Here is a 21,119-nt window from a genome sequence, read left to right as displayed (position 1 = left end):
TGGGTGGGTGGATGGATGGAAGGAAGGAAGGAAGGATGGATGGATGGATGGATGGATGGATGGATGGATGAATAGGTGGGTGGATGGATGGGAGGTGGGTGGGTGGGAGTATAGAGGGATGGAGAGCATACAAAGGAAAACTCCCTCCCTCTTCTCTCTGTTCTCTCCTTTCCCCTTCTTTTCTCCCACTACTCATCCCCCAACTTTCCCCTCCTGCCATGTGGACTCAGCCTTCATGACATCCACGTGCTCTGAGGGCTGCCCAGACAGCAGAGAGGTTTATAGAGTTGGGTCTTGTGCTCAGTGGTTTTGTCACTGCACACCCACCAAGCCCAGCTTGGCCTGGTAGAAAGAGAATGTGTCACTTCCCTGGCTTGAAATGCCTACCTCGGTGCTGTGGGGACCTGGCTGGATGGAAGGACATAGTTCCTGCTCCACCCAGCAAGAAATCTGACCATTCAAGACTAATGTTTTCTCCCAAAGGAATTCCTTCGGGGAACCAGGAGAAAGGCGATGGGGCTGGATGGTAGGCTGTTGGAGGGGAGGCTGAGGCCAGTGCTGAGGGTGGGAAGTGTTGGGAATAGAAACTGCAGCCTGGCCAGCCTGCCAGTCTGTCTCCCCGCCCCCACCCCACCCCACGCCCATCAAAAGCACTATCTAGGAGGGATCCTGTGTAAAGTTTCTGGGGCCTTCTTTCCCGTGAGTTACAATTTGCTGCCTCTTTTCTCCAGGCTTAGGGGCAAGGGATCTTAGCATCAGGAACCAATGGGAAGATACTTGGGGGCTGGAAAGCCTACCCTGGGCCACAGCGGGATACACTGACCTCCCACACCACCAGCACAGCAGTACCGCCTGCCTCCTTCAGTCTGCAGTGCTGTGGAAACCGCCTCCCTGAGTGGGCACAGACACTGGGACGCAGGGATGCACCACTCTAGGGGCCGGTCCTCGTGGTGTTAGAGCACAACAGTTCTGGCTCCCGTCAGAGGCCCGGCTCTGGGCTCTGTGGGCCTCCAGTTGCACTGTGGCCTTCCCAAGGCTTCAACTTTGAAAAACCAATCAAATGAGTGCTTGCTCTGCCGACCTTCCTTCTCCCATCATCAGACCCTGCTCCCTGCTGGCAGTTCCGTGGGGGTCACAGCCACTGACCCTTCTATGAGAGTGCCCATGGGAAAGTTTCCTGCAAAACACTGCTGAAATAATATCGGTTCTGGGGAATTTCTTCATCACATCCTAGGAATAGAGGAATAGGGAAGGGTTGTAAGCAGGGAAGGGTTGTAAGCAGGGAAGGGTTGTAAGCAGGGAAGGCAAGGACTATTCTACCCAATTTACAGCTGTATAAGTAGAGACCCAGAGAGGCTTTGTGGTTTGCCCCTGACAAAGCCAGAATAGGAGCCAGGCCTTCTCTTCTGCTTCCCCCAGATTTATTGAGGTATAATTGACAATCAAAAATTGTATATATTTATATTCAGTCGCTGAAAGGTGGAAACAACCCAAATGTCCATCAACTGATGCATGGACAAACAAAATACAAAATATCCGTAAAATGGAATATTATTCAGCCATAGAAAGGAATGAAATTCTGATACACATTAAAACATGGATCAGCATTGAAAACATGCTAAGTGAAAGACTCCAGATACAAAAGTCACATATTGTACGATTCCGTTTATGTGAAATATCCAGACTAGGAAAACCCATTGACAGAAAGCAGATGAGTGGTTGGCAGGAGCCAAGGGCAGAGGGGAGTCGGGGTGACTGCTTAGTGGATACAGGGTTTCTGTTTGGGGTGGTGAAAGCAGTTCTGGAACTAGATAGTGATGACAGTTGTACAACATTGTGAATGTGCCTTCTGCTATGGAATTGCACAATTTAAAAATGATTAAAATTTATATGCATATATACACATTCACCCACATTTAAATAGAATGTTTTTAGAGCAGTTTTGGGTTTATAGCAAAATTATGAAGAATGTACAATGAGTTCCCATATACCCCCTGCCCCCACAAACACACAACCTCCTCAACAACCAACATCCCCACCAGGGTGGTCCATTGGTAACAATCTATGAACCTTCATTGACACATCATTGTCACCCAAAGTCCACAGTTGACATTAGGGTCACTCTCGGTGTTGTACATTCTGTGGGTTTTGACAAATGCATAATGACATGTATCCACCATCACAGATCATGCAGAATAGTGTCACCGCCCTCAAAGTCCATTGTTTTCCACCTATTCATCCCTCCCTCCCTCCCTACAAACCGCTGGCGACCACTGATCTTTCCCTGTCTCCGTAGCCTTGCCTTTCCAGAGTGTCATGTGGTTGGAACCATGCAGTACGCCGCCTTTTCAGATTGGCTTCTTTCACTTAGGAACATGCATTCACTTCTGGTTGTTGTGAATAGTACTGCTGTGAACATTCGTGCACAAGTTCTCTTCTGAGTCCCTGTTTCAGTTCTCTTGGGCATATTCTTAGGAGTGGAAGTGCAGACCCACTGGCCGCCTTTTGCCCATTCATTCTCCCTTTTGTGTTCCCATCTCTCAGAACCTGGTACAGGCTGCCGAGGAGGCTGACCTGAACCATGAATTCAACAAATCTCTGGTGGTGAGTCCTGAGGGGTATATTGGCTAATCTTCTACCCCTGCGATGGCCAAGGCCACAGAGGACAGGATATGGAAGAGTGGGGATGTTGGGGTCCAGAGCTATCTTTTAATATGCTCAGGATTTATGTGAACCTACAACAGTTTGATTCTGAAATGCCCTGGAGTCTTTATAGAAGGGATTTATGAGACAGGTAGGAGAGACAGCTGCCAGGACCTGGGGCTGGGGTGTAGAGTGGCAATCCACTTTTCTGTAGAAGTTTATTACCCAGTGCAACGTGCTAGCGTCTGCTCAAAGCCAAGCTCATAGACAAAATAACTCTAGCATGAGGCCTTTAACACATCCATACAAACTATAAACAGAGCATACCCACATTGCAGAGGGAAGGGGAGAAGCTCAGAAACCCACACACAGGTGACTTCGGGGCTGGCCCAGGCTGAGGGAAATTTGAGTAGCTGAGGGCATGGAGAAGGGGTTTCTAGGCTGAGGGAAAAGAAATTAAAGATATACAAAATTGAGGAAATTGCTAGTGATCCACTCTGTGTGTCTAGGGGCTGGTGAAGCAGAAAGTGATGGTGGTAAAGATAGGAAATGACCTTTATTCAGACTGCATGGTGCATATTGAAGGTTTTGAGCAGGGGAGGAACACAGACGGATTTGTAGCAGCAGTGTTGTGACATGGGCAGGATGGACAGGGGCCTGAGGGAAGCTGTTCAAGTCTGAACACACCAGGTGGTGTGGAGGGAGTGAGGGATGAGGGTGGTAATCCAAGCAGAACCCCCAACACTGTGTAAGAGCAGAGAGCAGACTGCTGGATCCTCAGAGGGATACAAGGCAGTAATCTAGGCAATTTATGTCAAAACCCAATCAAATCAACCATCCGCTCTAATTATCTGGGTATGTATTGGCCCAAATCCTGTGGGTCATTGCCTGAATCCTACACAGACAGAACTTGTATGCAGACTGTCAGTCCATCTGACCATCTCTCGCATCTGAGTCCTCTGATTGCACCATTTCTCTTTCTCATTCTCACTCTGTGGGTCCCTGTGTCTGCACTGTTTTTGCCTGGCCCATTCTCCTTTCCCCCAGTTTGACTATTACAACTCAGTCCTGATCAACGAGAGAGATGCAAATGGCAACTACGTGGAGCTGGGGGCTGAGTTTGTCCTTGAGTCCAATGCACACTTCAGCAACCTGATGGTGAACACGTCCCTCAGCAGTGTGCAGCTACCCACCAACGTGTACAACAAAGGTAGACCCCGCCCACCCCATGGCCCAGCAGGCTCCCAACTACCTGGTAGTTGATAGGGTGGTGCTGGTGATGCTGGTGGAGTTTAATGATTTGCCTCCATTTTCCTGAGAAGCCCTGCAGGGTGTAAACTGATTCTCCAACTTCCTTGACTGAGAAGAGGAATCATTCTACACAAGTCTGGGCTGGGAGAAAAATCAGTGTTCCCGGCTTAGAGGGTGTGAGGTGTGAAGGGAAGTTGTAGACTACATCACTGCAGGCTGTGTGTGTGCGTGTGTGTGTGTTCATCAGGTGAAGAATTGGTCACTGTGGTCCCTGATTTAGTTTCCCCTGCAATTCCTTCTATAATCTTATCCTCTAGATCCAGATATTTTAAATGGAGTCTACATGTCTGAAGCCTTGAACCCTGTTTTTGTGGAGAACTTCCAGAGAGACCCGACACTGACCTGGCAATATTTTGGCAGCTCAACTGGATTCTTTAGGATCTATCCAGGTAAGAACATGGGAGGCATCTCCAAGATCATCTGGGCTTCTTTTCTGGGAATAAGGTAATAGGGGCATTAAAGATGTACCCCAGCACCATTGAAGATGGTGAATAGGGTTGGCCCTCCTATCCAAAGTCACCTCCAACCCACACTTTGACACTCTTTACAACATAGTACGCACATTTTCAACAGATAGCTGTTGAATGAGTGAGTGAATTAATTAATTAATTAATCCATCAAACACCATGCTAACCAGCCAATAAATGGCCACATTGACCTCTTGTCCTATGACAAGCATTGTGGAAGATGCAAAGGAGGATAAAACAATTCTTGATCTTAAGAAGTTTATATCTTAACTGGAGAAATGGGGCATACTCACTTGACATGTTCAACAACAATGTAGAGACGTCACACATCACTATGTGAGTAGTGACCAACCTAACAAATAGGATGGGGAAACCTCCCTTGTCCACCAAAAAATAGAAAACAAAAACATCTACCACAAAGTTTACAAGAGTTCTGCTTTTTTAAAACTTCTCATTTAAAATAATTCACCTCCAAATTTTAGTCCAACCCATTTTTATATTTTACACACTGTCCAAAGTCTTAATGTTGCCTTGTTTTTCTGAGACAGAAAATCAGGAAGATCCTAAAGGACCCTTCTGTGTCCCCAGGTTGGAAATCCAATCCCTCTCTAGGTGTACAAAGGGACCTTGGAGCTCATGGAGTCCCCTGTTAGTATACTCTTTCTTGTTTCTCTGTCCAAACCCACAAGTAGACATTGCTTCTTCTTCTGTTCTCTGGAAACTCAGTAAACAAGTTTATCCCTCTTCCTTGTAATAGCCCTTCAAATGCTTAAAGACAACTCACAGTTCTCTCAAGTCTTCTCCAGGGTAGAATTCCTGTAAATATTCTTGCCACATCAGGGCTTCCAGAGACGTCAACTCGTGTGCAAACAACACCGTCCTCATGTGAGCCATCAGTGTTAGTAGAGAGGCACTGTTTCTCACACCCACATTTATATAGATTCTTATCAGCCCTCCAGTGGACAGTATGGAGTTGGCCATAATCCTTGATCATGGTATACTATCCCCATGGGTCCATGCAGTCCCATTGTTATTTGTTTTTATTTATCTTAAATTTTATTTATAACATAATATGCCTGTATATACATCACCAACACAAAAGCTAGATTACCAATAACTTCTATTTACATATGTGCTCCTCCTCTATCCTGCCCTCTCCCATTCCCCCATTCAGGAATTTTTGAGCTGTTTGTTTAGCTATTTAGTTTTATCTTATGTTTATATACACACACATGCACACACACACACACACGTCTGCTTAAACAATATATTGCTTTGTTCTGCTTGTTTATGAAATTTATAAAACTGGTTTCTGATATAGTCTTTTAGAACTTGCTTTTTCATTCAATATTATACTTCCAAGATTCATTGGGTTGTCACATATAGCTAGCTGTGCTTCGTAAATTTTGCTCTTGTATCATATTTTGGGGGGTCAATATATCAATTTATCCATTCTCCTGATCCTATCTGGGTTGTTTCCAGTTTTTGTTTTTCACTTTTATCAACAATACTGCTATGAACATTCTTATACACTTCTCCTGAGTAATAGTACTAGAGTTTCTCTTGGACATATACCTAGGAATGGAATTGCTAGGTCCTAAGATATATGACTGTTTAGCTGAGAATGCCAAATTATTTTCCAAAATGCTTGCACCAATTACATTCCCACCAGCAATGAATAGGAGATCCTGTTGATCCACATTTTCTCAAACCCTAGGTATTGTTAATTTTTTTAAATGTTAATTTTTTTTGTATAAAATGGTATTTCACTGTGATCTGGCATTGCATTTCCTGATCACTTGTGAAACTGAGCATCTCTTTATACGTCATTTGTCTTCTGTGAAGAACCTATTATGTCTTTTGCCTAATTATCTATTGACTTTTCTAATGTTAAACCATCCTTGCATTCCTATGACAAAACTAACTTGATTACAGTAAATTAGTCTTTTATGCGTTGTTGGATTTTGTTTACTAATATTCTGTTTAGAATTTTTTGCATCTATATAAGCGAAATGGTCTTGTCATTTTTTTTTCTTGTACTCTCTACTTGTCTGGTTTGCAAAATTATACTAGCTTCATTGAATAAATTAGAAAGTATTCCCTTTTTTCTGGTTTCTGGGTGTACTTAAATAAGATTAGAATAATTTTTTCCCTTGAAACTTTGTTAGAATTCATTTATAATAACATATAGGCCTGACATTTTGTTTATGGGAAGATTTTTAAATTACCATTCAGTTTATTTTAATATTTGTAAGACTAATATGGCTTTCTATTTCTTCTTAAATTGGTAAAATATTTTTTCTAAGAATCCACCCATTTCATCTGTGTTTTCAAATCTATTTCCATGGAGCTATTATTTTTTAATTATCTTTTAATCTCTGCTGTATCTATAATTATGTCCCCTTTTTATTAGTAATAGTTTTCATTTTTTTCTAATAAGATGTTAAAATTAAATAATAATATCAAAACTACCACTGGTTTCTCTATTTTGTTAGTTTTTTCAGGAATGATCATTTGTCTTTGTTGATTGCTCTGTATTATTTCTTTGTTTTCTATTTTATCTATTTTAGCTCTAACTTTATATTTTTTTACCTTTTTTGAATTTATTCTGTTGTTCCTCCTCCTACGTTATTAAATTGGACCCTTAGCTTTAATTTTTAGCCTTTCTTTGTTTCTATAACAAGAGTTTATGGTTCTACCTTGCCCGTACAAACTCTACTTTTGCTCCATCTCACAAGTTAGGATTGGTAGTGGGTTTTTAAAATTTTTAATTATAGTAAAACATATAACATAAATTTACCATCCTAATCACTTTTAAATGTATGATTCAGTGTCATTAAGTACATTTACATTGTTATACAACCATCACCACTATCCATCTCCAGAGCTCTTTTCGTCTTGCAAAACGGAAACCCTGTACCCATTAAAAAAATAAATCATCACTCCCTCCTTTCCCAGCCCTGGCATCCACCATTCAAACATCTATCTCCATGAATTTGACTACTCTAGGTACCTCATATAAGCGAAATCCTACAGTATTTGTCTTTTAATGACTGGCTTATTTAACTTAGTGTAATGCCCTCAAGATTTATCCATGTTTTAGCATATGTCAGATGTTCCTCTTTTATAAAGCTGAATAATGTTTAATAGTATGAATGTACCACATTTTGTATATTCATTCATTCGTCAATGGACACTTGAGTTTCTTCCACATTTTAGCTATTGTAAATAATGCTGCTATGAATATGGACTAACAAAGACTTCTTTGAGACCCTACTTTCAATTATTTTAGGTATGTACTGAGAAGTGGAATTTGTGGGTCACATGGTAACTCTGTTTTTAATTTGGGGGGAACTACCATACTGTTTTCCATAGTGACTGCATCATTTTACACTACCATGAACAGTGAACAAGGGTTCCAGTTTCTCCACATCCTTGTTATTTTGTTTTGTTTAGTTTTTAATAGTAGCCATCCTACTGTATGTGAAGTGGTATTTCATCATGGTTTTAATTTGCATTTCCCTAAAGTTGGTGATGTTGAGCATCTTTTCACATGTGTTTAGCCCATTTGTATATCCTCTTGGGAGAAATGTCTATTCAAGTCCTTTGCCCATTTTTGAATCATGTTGTTTGTTTTTCGGTTGCTATTGTTGAATGGTAGGAGTTCTTTATATATTGTGGATATTAACCTCTATCACATATATGATTTGCAAATATTTTCTCCCATTCCATGGGTTCCCTTTTCACTCTGTTGATTGTATCACTTGATACACAGAATTTATTGCCTGTGTTTTTGGTGTTATAGTAGTGTTTAACTACATTTGTTTCTAAATATTTTTCAATTTTCCTGTGATTTCTTCTCTGATCTTTTGGTTATTTAAAAGTGTGTTTTAAAGTAACCAAAAAAATAAATAAATAAATAAAATAAAGTAACCAAAAATATAGGGACTTTATATTTAATTTTTTATTACAAATTTTTAATTGAAGTGCTTTTGTAGACAAAGAACATGGTGTATATGGTACTGATTATGTGAAATTAGTTGTGATTTAGTTTAATAGTCTGGTACGTCATCAGTTTTGTAAATATTCCATGTGTGCTTGAGAAAAATATGTGTGCTCTAATTGTGGGATGGAAAATTCTGTGTATGTCATTAGATCAAGCTTGTTAATTGTATTGTTTAAATTTTCTGTATCTTTGCTGATTTTATTCCTTCATTTTTATTATTTTAGTAATTACTCCTTATTAGGCATATTTAACAAGATATTAAAATTAAATAATATTTTTACCATCCTCTCAGTCAAAAAAGGACTTTAGAACTCTCACACATTTCCTGCTTCCACCCTGATTTCTATTTTATAGTCATCTAATATTTCCCTTTTTTATCCCCACAAATTAGATACTATCTGATACAAAGATTGCTTGTTTGGAATTAACTAGTTGTTTACCCTTTTATTTGTTCACCATTCCTTCAAACATCTCAATCTGTCTTTCCTGGATCCTTTTCCTTCTTCTTGAAGTAAGCCTTCCAGAAGTTCCTTTATAGCAGGGCTCTCAGTTTTGTTTATCTACAAATCTTTTATTTTATCCTTATTCTTTTTTTATTTTAAATTCATTCTTTTTTATTTTTTTCAAGTTACACAAATCATTTCCTGTTGTTATCTTATTTAAGCAGAAAGGCCAAACCCTTTTTTTTTTTTTCTTGGATACAAATGACTGACTAAGCCTCATTTAATGACACATCTTGAGAAATGTTTTACTGTAAATAACAGCTCAGGGGAAATAAAAACCCCAAGTAGAATCGAGAAAATAACCTTAGTGTTCTATTCTTATTCTTGAATGATAGTTCTGCTTGGAATGCACTTCTAAATTAACAATTATCTTCCCTCAACACCTTAAAACTCTTTCCACTGCCTTCTGGTTTCCACTGATGTTGAGAAAATCAATCATCAGCTTAACTGCTATTCCTTTGTAAGCAAATGTTCTAACTTTTCTGGATGATTTCAAGATCTTTATTTCCTTGCCTTTGGAGTTCTGCCATTTCACTCCTGTGTACATGTGGATATCTTTTTATTTATCCTACTTGGGGTATACTGTGTTTCCTGGATCTGTGGATTCGTATTTTTTATAAGTTCTAGAACATTTGCCGTCATTGTAACCATTGTCTTTCCTCGTTCTCCCCCTCTTCTCTCTCTGCGTCTCCAGTCAGACATATATTGACCTTCTCATTCTAGCCTCCACAGGATTCTGGATAAATCCTTCAAATGCCTGAATTTTCTCTTTACTTGTGAATAATCCACTATGCATTTATATTTTTCAACATAAACATGTCATTTACAAAAGTTCCATATTTTTAAGTCTGTTTCTTTGTTCCTAATCACTTCTTGTTGTATATTCTCCCCTGTGCTCTCACCAACATAACTATCCTATACCTTGTATTTGGTAGTTCCAACACTATAATCCTTGGGAGGATACCTCTGGTGGTTCTTGCCTCGGCTGCCTCTCACTCATAGGGGCCTGTTCCTAGTGTATTTGGTAATCCTTGCTTGTGGGGCCATGTTGCTTGTATCTGTGGGAATTCTGCAGGCCTGACTTGGGAAACTTCCCTCAAAGGAATCACATTTGTTCTGCTTAGAACTGAGGGTACCCCCACCCAGGTCCACCAAAGCCTTCTTCTAAGGTTCCGGTTCAGAGCCAAGAACCCCCGGCTCAGTTTCTCCTCCTTCTTACTGTCCTAAGGATCAAATTCCTTACAACCATGCTGCTATAGGAATGTAGCCTTAGGAAACCCGGCTACTCGCGGCCACAGCAGGTCCACGTTAGAGCCACGTTCCTCGTGCTCCCACCGCACCAGTTCAGCCCGTGGCTCTGTCCTGCTTCCTCTCCACGCCTTGGTTCCTGGCTGCCCTGGCCCCTGCTCCTCGGCCTTGAAACTCTGTTCCCATTTGTTTGGTTTGGGGGGGGATGATCCCTGAAAACCTCTCCTATGTTTGAGAGTCCAACAATGCCTCAAACTGTGTATCTCACCTGAAGCCTAACAGTTGTGGAATAGGAAGGTCCCTTGGAACTTCTAGACATTTGTGATATTGCCACTTTCTTTTTCTAGCCAAAATACAACATTATAAAATTTCACTTGTTGTTTTTAATCTCCTTATTTTGACCCCACTCTTCCCATTCACTGAAATCTTTCCAAATAGAGATTCTATCATCGATCATGTGAGTGTTATCTGTGCTTTTATCCAAATTTTTCGGTAAAATCTACCCCAGTACACTATTAGTGGGTCAAGGCAAAATATTTCACACTCATTCATTCATTCTTTAGTCCATATAACAAACATTTATGGAGCCTTGACTCTGTCAGGCTCTGTCAGACGCTGTGTCAGGTACAGCAGACCTCGGAGACTTTGCGGGTTCGGTTCCCGACCACCTCATCAACGCGAATTTCTCGGTAAAGGGAGCCATACTCTTTTTGCTGGTGGAGGGAACCTGCGAAGCTCTGTAAAGCCACACACAATAGAATGAGGTCTGCCTGTGCTGGTAATTCCTGACCTCAAAGCGCTTGCAGTCTTACAGCCAAATCATGTCCCTGGGCCAGCTGGCAGGAAGGATAGTGAGAACTCCCACGTCACCTGACTAGAGGCAGGTGAGCTAGACATCAGAGCACCCGGCTCTCCCACCATTCTGTCAGGCTTTTGCTGGTGATGGATGTGAAAAGTCATGCCATCCTGAAGCCTTCCCTTCCACAATTTGAGGTGAGGTTTATTTAGCTCACAAATGAGTCCCAGGAGCAACATATGGGGGTCCTATCTGTGAAATTAGCCTCAACTCTGGATCTGGGCAGTGTGGGTTGTGCGTGTCCTCCACAGAGCTGGCGTCTCTCCTTGCCTGTTGCCTCAGTTTACAGGTTGTGCCCTCATGGTCCCACACCCTGATGCCCAGGTCCACAGCTGGCCCTGCCCCAGGGGCCCGGGCCAGCCTGGATGGCAGCACCTAGTCAGGGGCTCTGGCGCAGCCTCACTGAGCCGGTGAAAGAAGCAGCCTTTATTTCCCCAGGCATCAAATGGACACCTGATGAGAATGGAGTCATTGCCTTCGACTGCCGGAACCGTGGCTGGTAAGCGCTCCTGGGGAAAGGCCTCTGGTGCTGGCATCTCTTATCACCTTTGGGTTTATCTCCTTCAGTCCCACCCCCACCTCAACCCAAGGGCCTCAGGTGTGTAGAACTTTAACAACACAGGACTAGGAAGAAGCTGTGTCCTTCGTGTCTCTCCACAGCTGCCCTTGTTCCAGAGGACTGATCACATCTGTCTTTCTCGCCCCAAAGCTCCTTCCAGGACACTGAGCTTTCTCCAAATCAACCCTCTGCCAGGCTCTCCTCTCCTGCCATACCCCTCCTCTGGCATATTTGTAACAGAATCTGAAGGTGGAATCCCGTGCTCTCCCTTCCTGCTGCCTGTCCCTCAGGGATTCTGGCTGGATCTCGAAGAGGACAAGGTTCCCCCCAGAACTTGACTTTTTTCCCACCAGACAGGCCCATTAGATGGGCACCTGCCTCACTGTTGCCCCAGAATGGCTTCAGAACTCTGCTGAGTGGTTATGGGACATGACACAACCTGGCATCGATGGAGCACTGACCTGAACTTTGGATACACTTGAGCCAGAATCTGCACAAAAATAACTGGAGATTCGGTTGGGTGGTTGCTCTGGCTTTCATTTTCCCATTGCTGGCCTGTCCCTTGCTTTCTGCTAAAGGTACATACAAGCTGCTACTTCCCCCAAAGACATAGTGATTGTGGTGGACACGAGTGGCAGCATGAAGGGGCTGCGGATGACAATCGCCAAGCACACCATCTCTACCATCCTGGACACGCTGGGAGAGAATGACTTTGTCAATATCATTGCGGTAAGGGTGCCTTCCTGCTCTAGAAACACCTTTCCTCTGCCTGTACTGTGACGACCTATACTTACAATCACATGATGCTTCAGACTGTAGAGTGATTCTCTCGTCTGAAGCCAGGGCTCTTAAGCCAGGGTCCATCCCAAGGTTGAACCAAGGATGGACCTTAAGAGGTCCGTAGGATTTCTGAAATTATGTGTAACCCATTATGTGCAATCCATTTTTCTGGGTCTGTAGAACTCATCAATTTCTCAGCTGGGTCTGGATCTAATAAAGATTAAGAAGCACTGGCCCTGAGCCAATACCTAATGCATCCCATCCACGTGCGCTTGACTGGCACCCATCACCTCACCATTCTGCAGGATGAGTGATCCCTGGGCTCCTGCTTTACAAGAACCCCAGTTCCCCCACTTCCTTCATCGACCCAAACCCAGACACAGTGGGAGAAAAGAGGTGGGGGCACCTCGTTGCTTTCACAGCAACTCATCCTGAGGCTGAGGCTGAGGCTAGCTCTGCTGCCCCAGAAAGGTAATGAAGGAGAGGAGCAAGCAGGAAGGAAAGGGGACAAGTTAGGTGAATGCTTTCAAGTCCATGAAAAGAGGGGGCGGGTGCAGCCCTCCCCAGAGGCAGAGCTGACAGCCCCCTCGGGGTGCCATTCTGAAGGCTACCTGTTCCAAAACTTACCTCCACCAGCCTGTCATGTTGCTGAAAATGTTTATCTTTAGTGGAATTTAGTTATCCAGTAAAGAAATACCAAGGCTACATGGTCTAACTTCAAAATGGTCATGTTGGGGGTACGCAAATGGCCCCCTCATCCCTGAGCTGCTCCCTGAGGCCTGTGTCACTTCCTCACCTGTGTCACTCCTGGACCCTGTGCTCCCCATCTTTACCATGTCTCCACCTCTGTCCCTGACTGGAAGCAGCGACAGGACAGCTGCACCGGCAGATCCTACCACTCAGGGGGTGGGGGTGTGCTCCTGCCCTTGCTTGAAGCCTGCTTAGGCCTCCCACCCACCCCGACCCCAGTTCTCCAGGTGTTTAGGGAGTAGCAATGAGGGGAAGCATTGGCTCCCAGCATTCCCCCAGAACACGCCAACAGTCTCCCTAGGACATGCATGTAGTCCTACCATGATGCCACTGCCAGGTCCCCTCTCCTCCTCTCCTATTTAAGCAGAAGTGGATTAAGGGCACCGGGAAGATTTGAGTCTTAACTACAGGGCAGTGGAGTGACTAAGAAAAGGGGCAGTAATTCGTTTTCCTCTCTAGTCCCTGCTGATAGTGAAGGAGGAAGAGAAATGCAGGGCGAAGAGAAAGGGAGCATAGTTTCTTATCCCTGGACCCAGGCCGTGGGGAGGGGTCTGCATTTGGAAGGCTCTGGGTGTCCCGTGGAGGGCACTCTGTCTGGTTTTGGTGGCAGAGACCAGAGGAATTCTCTCTAACTTATGGGTTCTCTGTGTGCCCCAGGAGATAGACATGACAGCCACCCAAGACCAGGATCTGAGAGAAGATTTTTAGAGTTAAGGCCCTGCTGGTCTCTGTACTCCCACCTCTCTACTCAGGAAATTGCCGAAAGCATAGGGTAGCCCAGGATCCTCTACACAGCTGCCTACATGACCGCAGCCCTGGCACCCGTGAGTAGCCTGAGCTCTGGCACTGACCCAGCCTGTTCTCCCCTCCCCTCTGCCCTCTGCAACTACAGTACAACGACTACAGCCACTACCTCGAGCCTTGTTTTAAAGGGACCCTTGTGCAGGCGGATCGGGACAACCGCGAGGTGAGTGCCTGGTCTTTGCGCCCCTGCTCTGGTTAGAGCGCTGGGAGCCTCCTGTGCAGCTGCCTCACGGCCCCTTTAACTCATTCTCACACACTTGGAAAGGGGCAAAGCAGGTCCCAATTACCCATGCAGGTCCATCCGGGAAATTGCCCCCAAGAATACGCTGCCTGCCTGTCACAGCAAACGGCACAGAGAGACCTCCAATCTAAGGAAAATCTCACTTCTTCACGACTGGGTTTTTTATTCTGTGGATTATCCAGAACTCAGTTTCCCTCTTTGCCTCCCCCGTGGGCCTTCCCACTGTGTCATCTTTCATGAGGAGCTTTCCCAAAAGGAGGAGAAATTCAAACCCACTCTGTGGAGTCCTTTTCAGAGGCCAAGGAGAAGATGTGGTGACTTTTTTCAAGGGAGAGTTTGCATGTCACAGATCCTTCCCTCCGTGGCTGGGGAATTTGGGTTTGGCTTCCTCTTGAATCCTACCCTTGAGTTGGAGGTCCTGGTGGCCTCCACAGTTCTTCCTGTGAAATGCTCACTGTGGGTAACAGCGGACATGCTGGGGACCTGGAGACTTGGCAATTGGCCTGAACTGGCCTCCTTGCTCCGGTTGGACTCACACTGGCATTTCCTCCCATTAGTGGGGATAGACTGGCACCCAGCTCCTCACACGCTCTCAGTTTATCTTGGTGGCATTTGAGAAACATCTGCTGTAGGGGACCAGTCATGAAGTTAGCTGGATGGAGGAGAGATGGATCTCACGATCATGTCCCTCTGGGCAAATAGCTCCAAACAGCCTCTGAGATTTAGACCTCCGACGAAGGTTCCGTGGCCCACTCGCTCCACTGACCCTCCTCTGGTTTCTTAACCACACAGCATTTTAAACAGCTGGTGGACAAGCTGATGGTTAAAGGTGTGGGGGTTGTGGACCAAGCCCTGAGGGAAGCCTTTCAGATCCTGAAGCAGGTACTGCACCTGAGGAAGCTGGGGGGCAGGGCAGGTGGAGGAGTGGGAGACAGGCGGGGGTGTGGGTGGAGAGCAGTGCATAGCCTGTCGTCATAGAGCTGCCCCACCCTGCAGGGCCAAGAGGCCCGGCAAGGAAGCCTCTGCAATCAGGCCATCATGCTGGTCACCGACGGGGCTGTGGAGAACTACGAGCCAGTGTTTGAGAAGTACAACTGGCCGGACCGCAAGGTTACACTCCTGGTGGTGGGCGAGGGGTGAGGGGAGAGGGCCAAGGGGAGCATTCTACTGCCGCGATGGGACGCCCCAGAGAAACCCTGAGTTCAAATTGTCTGACCCTTGGACCACTGGTAAATTCATGTCCCAGACTGGTGTTCCAAAAGCCCTGGGCACAGAGGGCTGGGGGGAGGGGCTTTAGGGTGAGAGACCAGAATATGGCAGTAAGACGTGAAAACTGCCATGCTGTGACCTCCCTCCGTACCTGCCCCACATTCACCATGGCCCTGGCAGGTCCCAGTGCTGCCAGGCCCCAGGGTCCTTTCTGATCCAAAGGAGTGAGAGTGGAGAATCCCAGTGAGCCAAGTGCCTGAGCCGACATGGAAGGTGCGCTCAGTTACGTTACCACCACTCACGGCCAGGGGTTCTGGCTGCTAAGTCCATCTGTCCTTGTGGATTAGGTCCGAGTTTTCACTTACCTTATCGGGAGAGAAGTCACTTTTGCTGACCGCATGAGGTGGATCGCGTGCAACAACAAAGGTAGGTGACACGTGGGCAGAGTGCCTGGCAGTCTGTACCTGAGCACAGGTGGAACAGCAACCCGTCACCGCAGATGCTGAGCCCTGGCTCCTGCGTGGGGCTGGCAGAGGAGCGGTGCTGTGTGGAGCTGACAGCATCTGCCTCTCCTTCCCACTTGGAAAAAGCAAGACAAAATGCGGGTGTCTCCATAAAGCCTTGCTTACTCCTGCAGGGACTCTAAGTCATAAAGTCACCTGAAATGAAACTTAGAGGCCATCTAGCCAATGTTTTCAGAAGAGAGAACTGTCTCTCCAAATACAGCCTTAGGGAAACCGCAGTGTAGACAGAGTGAGGCAGGCTGGGACTAACGTTATAAATCAAGTTCTCTGGTGTCCAGCCTCCTTCTTCTTCTGCAGGTGAAGCCCGTTTACTCTGACTCTACTCCCAAACAAAAGCAGAGGGTCATCATTTTCTCTAGAATACTGTTTTATGGAAAACAGTCCTCATCTGCCTCTGGCCAGAACCCAAGACCTGGGCCTCAAGGTGCCAACTGGGTTTGATTCAACCAAACTTAACTGAGCCCTTACTGTGCACCTGGCAGTTTCCAGGTTGTGGTCAGGATGGACTAGTCTTGCTCTTGCTGTTGTCCAGCTGGGGCACAAACAAGTGAACCATCAATGACAATATAATTTGCCATGTGCTGTGAAGGTGGAGGGGTACAGACTGTACCCCTGGAGGTGGGATTGGAGAGGCACTTCCCCAGTTTGGCAGGGAGGCTTCCTAAAGGAGAGGGGGTCTATGCTGAGACATAAAGAACTGGTAGGAGCTACGCTGCACCCCTGAAACTAATATGAAATAATACTTAATGTCAACTATAATTTTAAAGTAACAGTCACAGGATATAAGGCACAGCACAGGGAATATAGTCAATAATATTGTAGTAACTATGTACTGTGTCAGATGGGTACTAGACTTATTGGGGTGATCACTTTGTGAGTATATAAATGTCCAATCACTGTGTTGTTTTGTACACCTGAAAGTAATAGAGAGAGAGAGAGAGAGAGAGAGAGAGAGAGAGAGAGAGAGAGAGAGAGAAGAGGAAGGAAAGAAGAAAAAAAGGAAGGAAGGAAGGAAGATCTATCTGCTAGGAATCAGCCAGACACAGGGAGCAGGGAAGGGTGTTCCAGACAGAGAGAATAACATGTTGAAAGGGTTTGAGAAAGAGGCACGCTAGGAACTGAAAGCCGTCCCACTTTACTGGAGTGTGGAATGAATGTTTTGTGGGAGGTGATAAGCAGTGAGACCAGAGAGGTAAGCATGTGCTAAGTCATTCATAGCCTTGCAAGCCATTTGCTCCTTTAAAAATCACTGTGGCTACAGTGAAGAAGCTATGGCACCCCTCTCCCTAACTGAGGAAGGACAGCAACCAGAGGAAGAAAGAGGTGGGGAATTGTGACCTCTGTCTCAGATGGGGGTCCCTGGAAACAGACCCTGGGACAGAGTTGCACACAGGAGGGAGACCCTGTAAGGAAGTGAGAAGGGCAGCGCTGTGAGAGGGAGAAGCTGACCCACAGGCCCTTGCTGCTGCTGTGGCAGCGGTGGAGCTGGGACAGCTCCTCAGAGTTCTCCCAAGCTGAGGCTGGGGCTGGGCCTTGGAACACCCACCTGCACCACTGCCCAGCTGTGAGCCATTGGTAGCGGGGAGAGTACGTGGGCCGTGCAGAGGGTTCCACATGAGCACCAGCCTTCTACACCACGTGCCCCCTCCAGGCTACTACACGCAGATCTCCACGCTGGCAGATGCCCAGGAGAACGTGATGGAGTATCTGCACGTGCTCAGCCGCCCCATGGTCATCAACCACGACCACGATGTCACCTGGACGGAAGCCTACATGGACAGCAAGGTGGGGCCCGGACCCTGCTCCAGAGTGAGGGACCCCAGGGTGTAAGAGGCGACTTCCCAGCTAAGGAGAGGAGTGAGCAGAGCACCTCCTTGGGAAGCGTTGTGAGGGGGTGCACATTCACCCACTAGCAGGTCCGTTACCCGTGTGCTGCCCAGAGGCCCGAAAGCCTGTAAGCAGAACTGCCCAGGGCTGCCTTCCGTGGACAGAGCCCATCTGCTCCACGCTTCTTCCTCCCTCCTTCTCGCTGTCCTCACCTCCTTCATTGTCCTCTCTCCCACCTGGTGTAGAAAAGAAGGAGTCTAACCAGTAACTCAAGACACTATAGCTTCATGGCCCCCCTTCCTGGCCCCTGAATTATCAGACTCCCTGCAGGCAACAATGACTTACACAAAGGAAGAGATATCGAAGGTAGAATGTCAGATGAAATGTTTGGGGGAACGGGGACCTTCCTGGCACCTCTCACATCACGTCACACACACAGACACCTGCTTCAATGATGATGTATCAGACGAAGATTAAGAGAGACCTGAAAATAGTGGCTTAAATAAAAATATGTTTCTCCCTCATGTAAAAGAAGTCTCGAGGTGGACAGCCCAGAGCTGACAAGGAGCCAGGTCCCCCGGGACGCAGACCCCTTCCTGCTGGCCCCTTGGCCACCCCTACGGACCTCTTGGTCCTAGTGGCTAGTGGGCCTCTAGGCAACCGAAACCATTCGCTTTCAGAAAATCTTGCTTCCAAACTCTAACCTGAAAACTCCGATGAGAAAGGGGGAGGGGACTTGATGGTTGAAAAGTTCTTCATTCTCCAAGAATGTGAACTTCCATGGCGAGGCAACCTCCTTTAGTCGATCCAGACGTCAGACTTATCAGACAGCCCTGCACACACCAATTCTCAGGGCCCGTCTTCGTGGTAAAGTGGGCGCACGTGTGGAGCCCCTTCCAAGGGGGCTGAGGAGCCTGGAGGAGGGCCGTCTCAGAGGCTGGGAGGGAAGGACGTGGCTCGGGAGTTCTGAGTGGGGAGGAGGCTGTGGGTCCATCCCTTGGGAGGGGTGACCCAGGGCTGGCTACCGCGACACCGCAGCCTGCTTTCCCCCTGTGGTCTTTCACACACACACTTGGGTTTGCAGATGACTCGGCGTCAGTGTCCCTTTCCCTCTTAACTGGTTTGGGCCGTAGTTTGTACCAACCTTGGGCCCATGGCAGAAATTTTTGGAAGAGCTCTTACTGTGCTAAACCTCTTTGTTTCTGGGATGCCCGATGGGCCTGTTCACACTCATCTGAGCCAGGAGGACTGAGTGAGTGTGCTTGGGAGCTGGGCGGTTGGCTCTGTGATTCTGAGACTTGCCCTTGCTGAGTGGCGTAGGCCTGGTCCTCATCCACAGCCCACCTCGCTCCTCCAGCCTTTCTGCCAGCTGTCCCCATGCAGGGAAGGGAAACCTCATATGGGATTTCCTCCTCCCTTGGAAGGTGACCCTGGGTAGTTGATGTCAGTGACTGTGGGTCCTCCATTCAGTGCACTCTGACCCTCTCTCCTTGGCTCTGTCCTTCCTGACAGCTCTTCAGCTCACAGGCACAGAGCCTGACGCTCCTCACCACGGTGGCCATGCCAGTCTTCAGCAAGAAGAATGAAACCGTGAGTGGCTGCTTCCTGAGTCACTGCAACAGGGATTAGAACCACCGCTGGCACCTGTAGACCAAGGGTCCTCGGCCTGGCTGGGCATCAGCCACCGCGAGAGGGCTGTAAATGCAGATCTGAGGCCCTGTGCCCAACTAGCCACATCAGAATCTTTTGGTTGGGAGGGGATGCCAGTGAATGGTGCGGCTTGGTCCAGACTCCCCCAAGCTCCCCAGCGATTCTGCTCAGCCGGCTTGGGGCTATCCCCCTGCTCTGCCCTTGGGGCCACTGCCTTGGGGATATAAGACTAAAAGTGTTGCCTGCCAGCCTTCCAGCAAAACCACACAGCGCCTACCAATTTGGATAGACTCTAACTTGCTTGTAAAGGCCTCTGGTGAGGGAATTTCTAGAGCCTTCCATCCTCCATCTGGTCAGGAAATGTTTCCCGATAGGCCCTGTGTGTGTCAGAGCACTCATAGATTAGGGTTCCGGGGATCAAAGTCCTTCCGTTTTTGCTATGAAGATTAATATTTCATTCAACTTTGTATTTCATTTAAATATTACAGCTTAAATATTAATTTTGGACATTAATCTTCCCAGCAGCTGAGATTACTCCTGGAGTCTCTCTGGTAGGTTCTAGATTTTATTCCAGGGCGCTCAGCCTGAAATCTAATGCAGGGGAAGGACCATGCCAGGCCTATGTGGCTTCCTCTTCCGGCCTCTGGGAAGGCCGAGGTCCAGTCTGACCCTGCGTTCAGGGAAGCCAGGTCTCCCTGACCCTAGTGTTCTCCCTTCCAGCGTTCCCACGGCATTCTCCTGGGGGTGATGGGCTCTGATGTGGCCCTGAGAGAGCTGATGAAGCTGGCACCTCGGTACAAGGTAAGCCTGGGTCAGGTCCTTGAATGGGGGTCACAGGCTCCCAGGAGTCACCCTGCCAGGCTGAAGAGCCTCCCTGCAGGCAGCGCAGCTAAGCCCAGAGCTGGGATGGGCCCTGCCTTCCAATCCCAGAGAAGTGCAGGTATTGACAATGGGAGCAGTGGCTTAGACTCCTGGGGCCCTTTGTCACCACCAGCTCTGACTTGCTCTGTAGACTTTATCAAAATCTTTCCCTTCCTGGTGCCTCAGTTTCCCAATCTGCTCCTCCATGCCCTGCAATCCTGTTTCAGAACGAGTGAGATTATATCATCAAAGGACCTAGGGCGTGTGGTGGGAAGAGACCAGGTAAAGGTATACATTATTATGGCTGCCGTAAACAGTAGCATTTGCAAAGGAATGCAGAATTAATGGCTGGAAGCACAGCACTGGCTCACTTATATTCCTATCTGAAAACTCACTGCTGTGCACTGTCATCTTTTAACCACCCTGTGACCCCAAACCCCTTCTTACCTGCAGTTCTCCAACACAAACAGCAGGTCTAATGCCCCTCCACTTGTCTCTGTAGCTCGGAGTGCATGGATATGCCTTTCTGAACACCAACAATGGCTACATCCTCTCACATCCTGACCTCCGACCCCTGGTAAGTACAGATCTTATTTGTCTTGGGATCTTAACTCTTTGGGATTTGGGGTAGTTCATAAACACAGTTCAAGCAATGAACATACACTGGACTCCATTTAAGGACCCAATGGGCAGCCTGAGAAAAATAAATTAAATCATGGTTCCTGTTTGCAAACTATGTATAATCCAGCAGGAGAGACAAGGCAAAACTACATGAACTAATTGAGGAACAGTCTGGAGCGCATGTGATGAAGTGTGCAGTTTCCCTGTAGGACACAACCACTTATGTTGCCCTCACTGCCTCAGTAGCTCCACACTCCCT

At 46.7% G+C, this 21,119-nt stretch overlaps 1 protein-coding gene across 1 annotated transcript in view; it reads left to right on the top strand.

Annotated features, from left to right (window-relative positions):
* The window catches only part of CACNA2D4 (calcium voltage-gated channel auxiliary subunit alpha2delta 4), a 116,453-nt gene that overhangs the window by 6,850 nt on the left and 88,484 nt on the right, over window positions 1-21,119 (top strand). The window contains exons 4-16 of the mRNA XM_019711256.3: window positions 2,545-2,604; window positions 3,691-3,853; window positions 4,212-4,343; window positions 11,473-11,533; window positions 12,172-12,322; window positions 14,016-14,090; window positions 14,961-15,050; window positions 15,165-15,278; window positions 15,725-15,803; window positions 17,553-17,686; window positions 19,241-19,318; window positions 20,099-20,179; window positions 20,742-20,816. Of these exons, the coding sequence (XP_019566815.3) occupies window positions 2,545-2,604; window positions 3,691-3,853; window positions 4,212-4,343; window positions 11,473-11,533; window positions 12,172-12,322; window positions 14,016-14,090; window positions 14,961-15,050; window positions 15,165-15,278; window positions 15,725-15,803; window positions 17,553-17,686; window positions 19,241-19,318; window positions 20,099-20,179; window positions 20,742-20,816 (1,293 nt within the window). The remainder of the gene's footprint in view (window positions 1-2,544; window positions 2,605-3,690; window positions 3,854-4,211; window positions 4,344-11,472; window positions 11,534-12,171; window positions 12,323-14,015; window positions 14,091-14,960; window positions 15,051-15,164; window positions 15,279-15,724; window positions 15,804-17,552; window positions 17,687-19,240; window positions 19,319-20,098; window positions 20,180-20,741; window positions 20,817-21,119) is intronic.

Source organism: Rhinolophus sinicus, chromosome 1 (assembly GCF_057876585.1).
Source record: "Rhinolophus sinicus isolate RSI-liver-muscle chromosome 1, RSI-T2T, whole genome shotgun sequence".
Taxonomy (NCBI): domain Eukaryota; kingdom Metazoa; phylum Chordata; class Mammalia; order Chiroptera; family Rhinolophidae; genus Rhinolophus; species Rhinolophus sinicus.
Note: the sequence above shows the minus strand (reverse complement) of the source record. Positions and strands in the feature narration are given on the sequence as shown.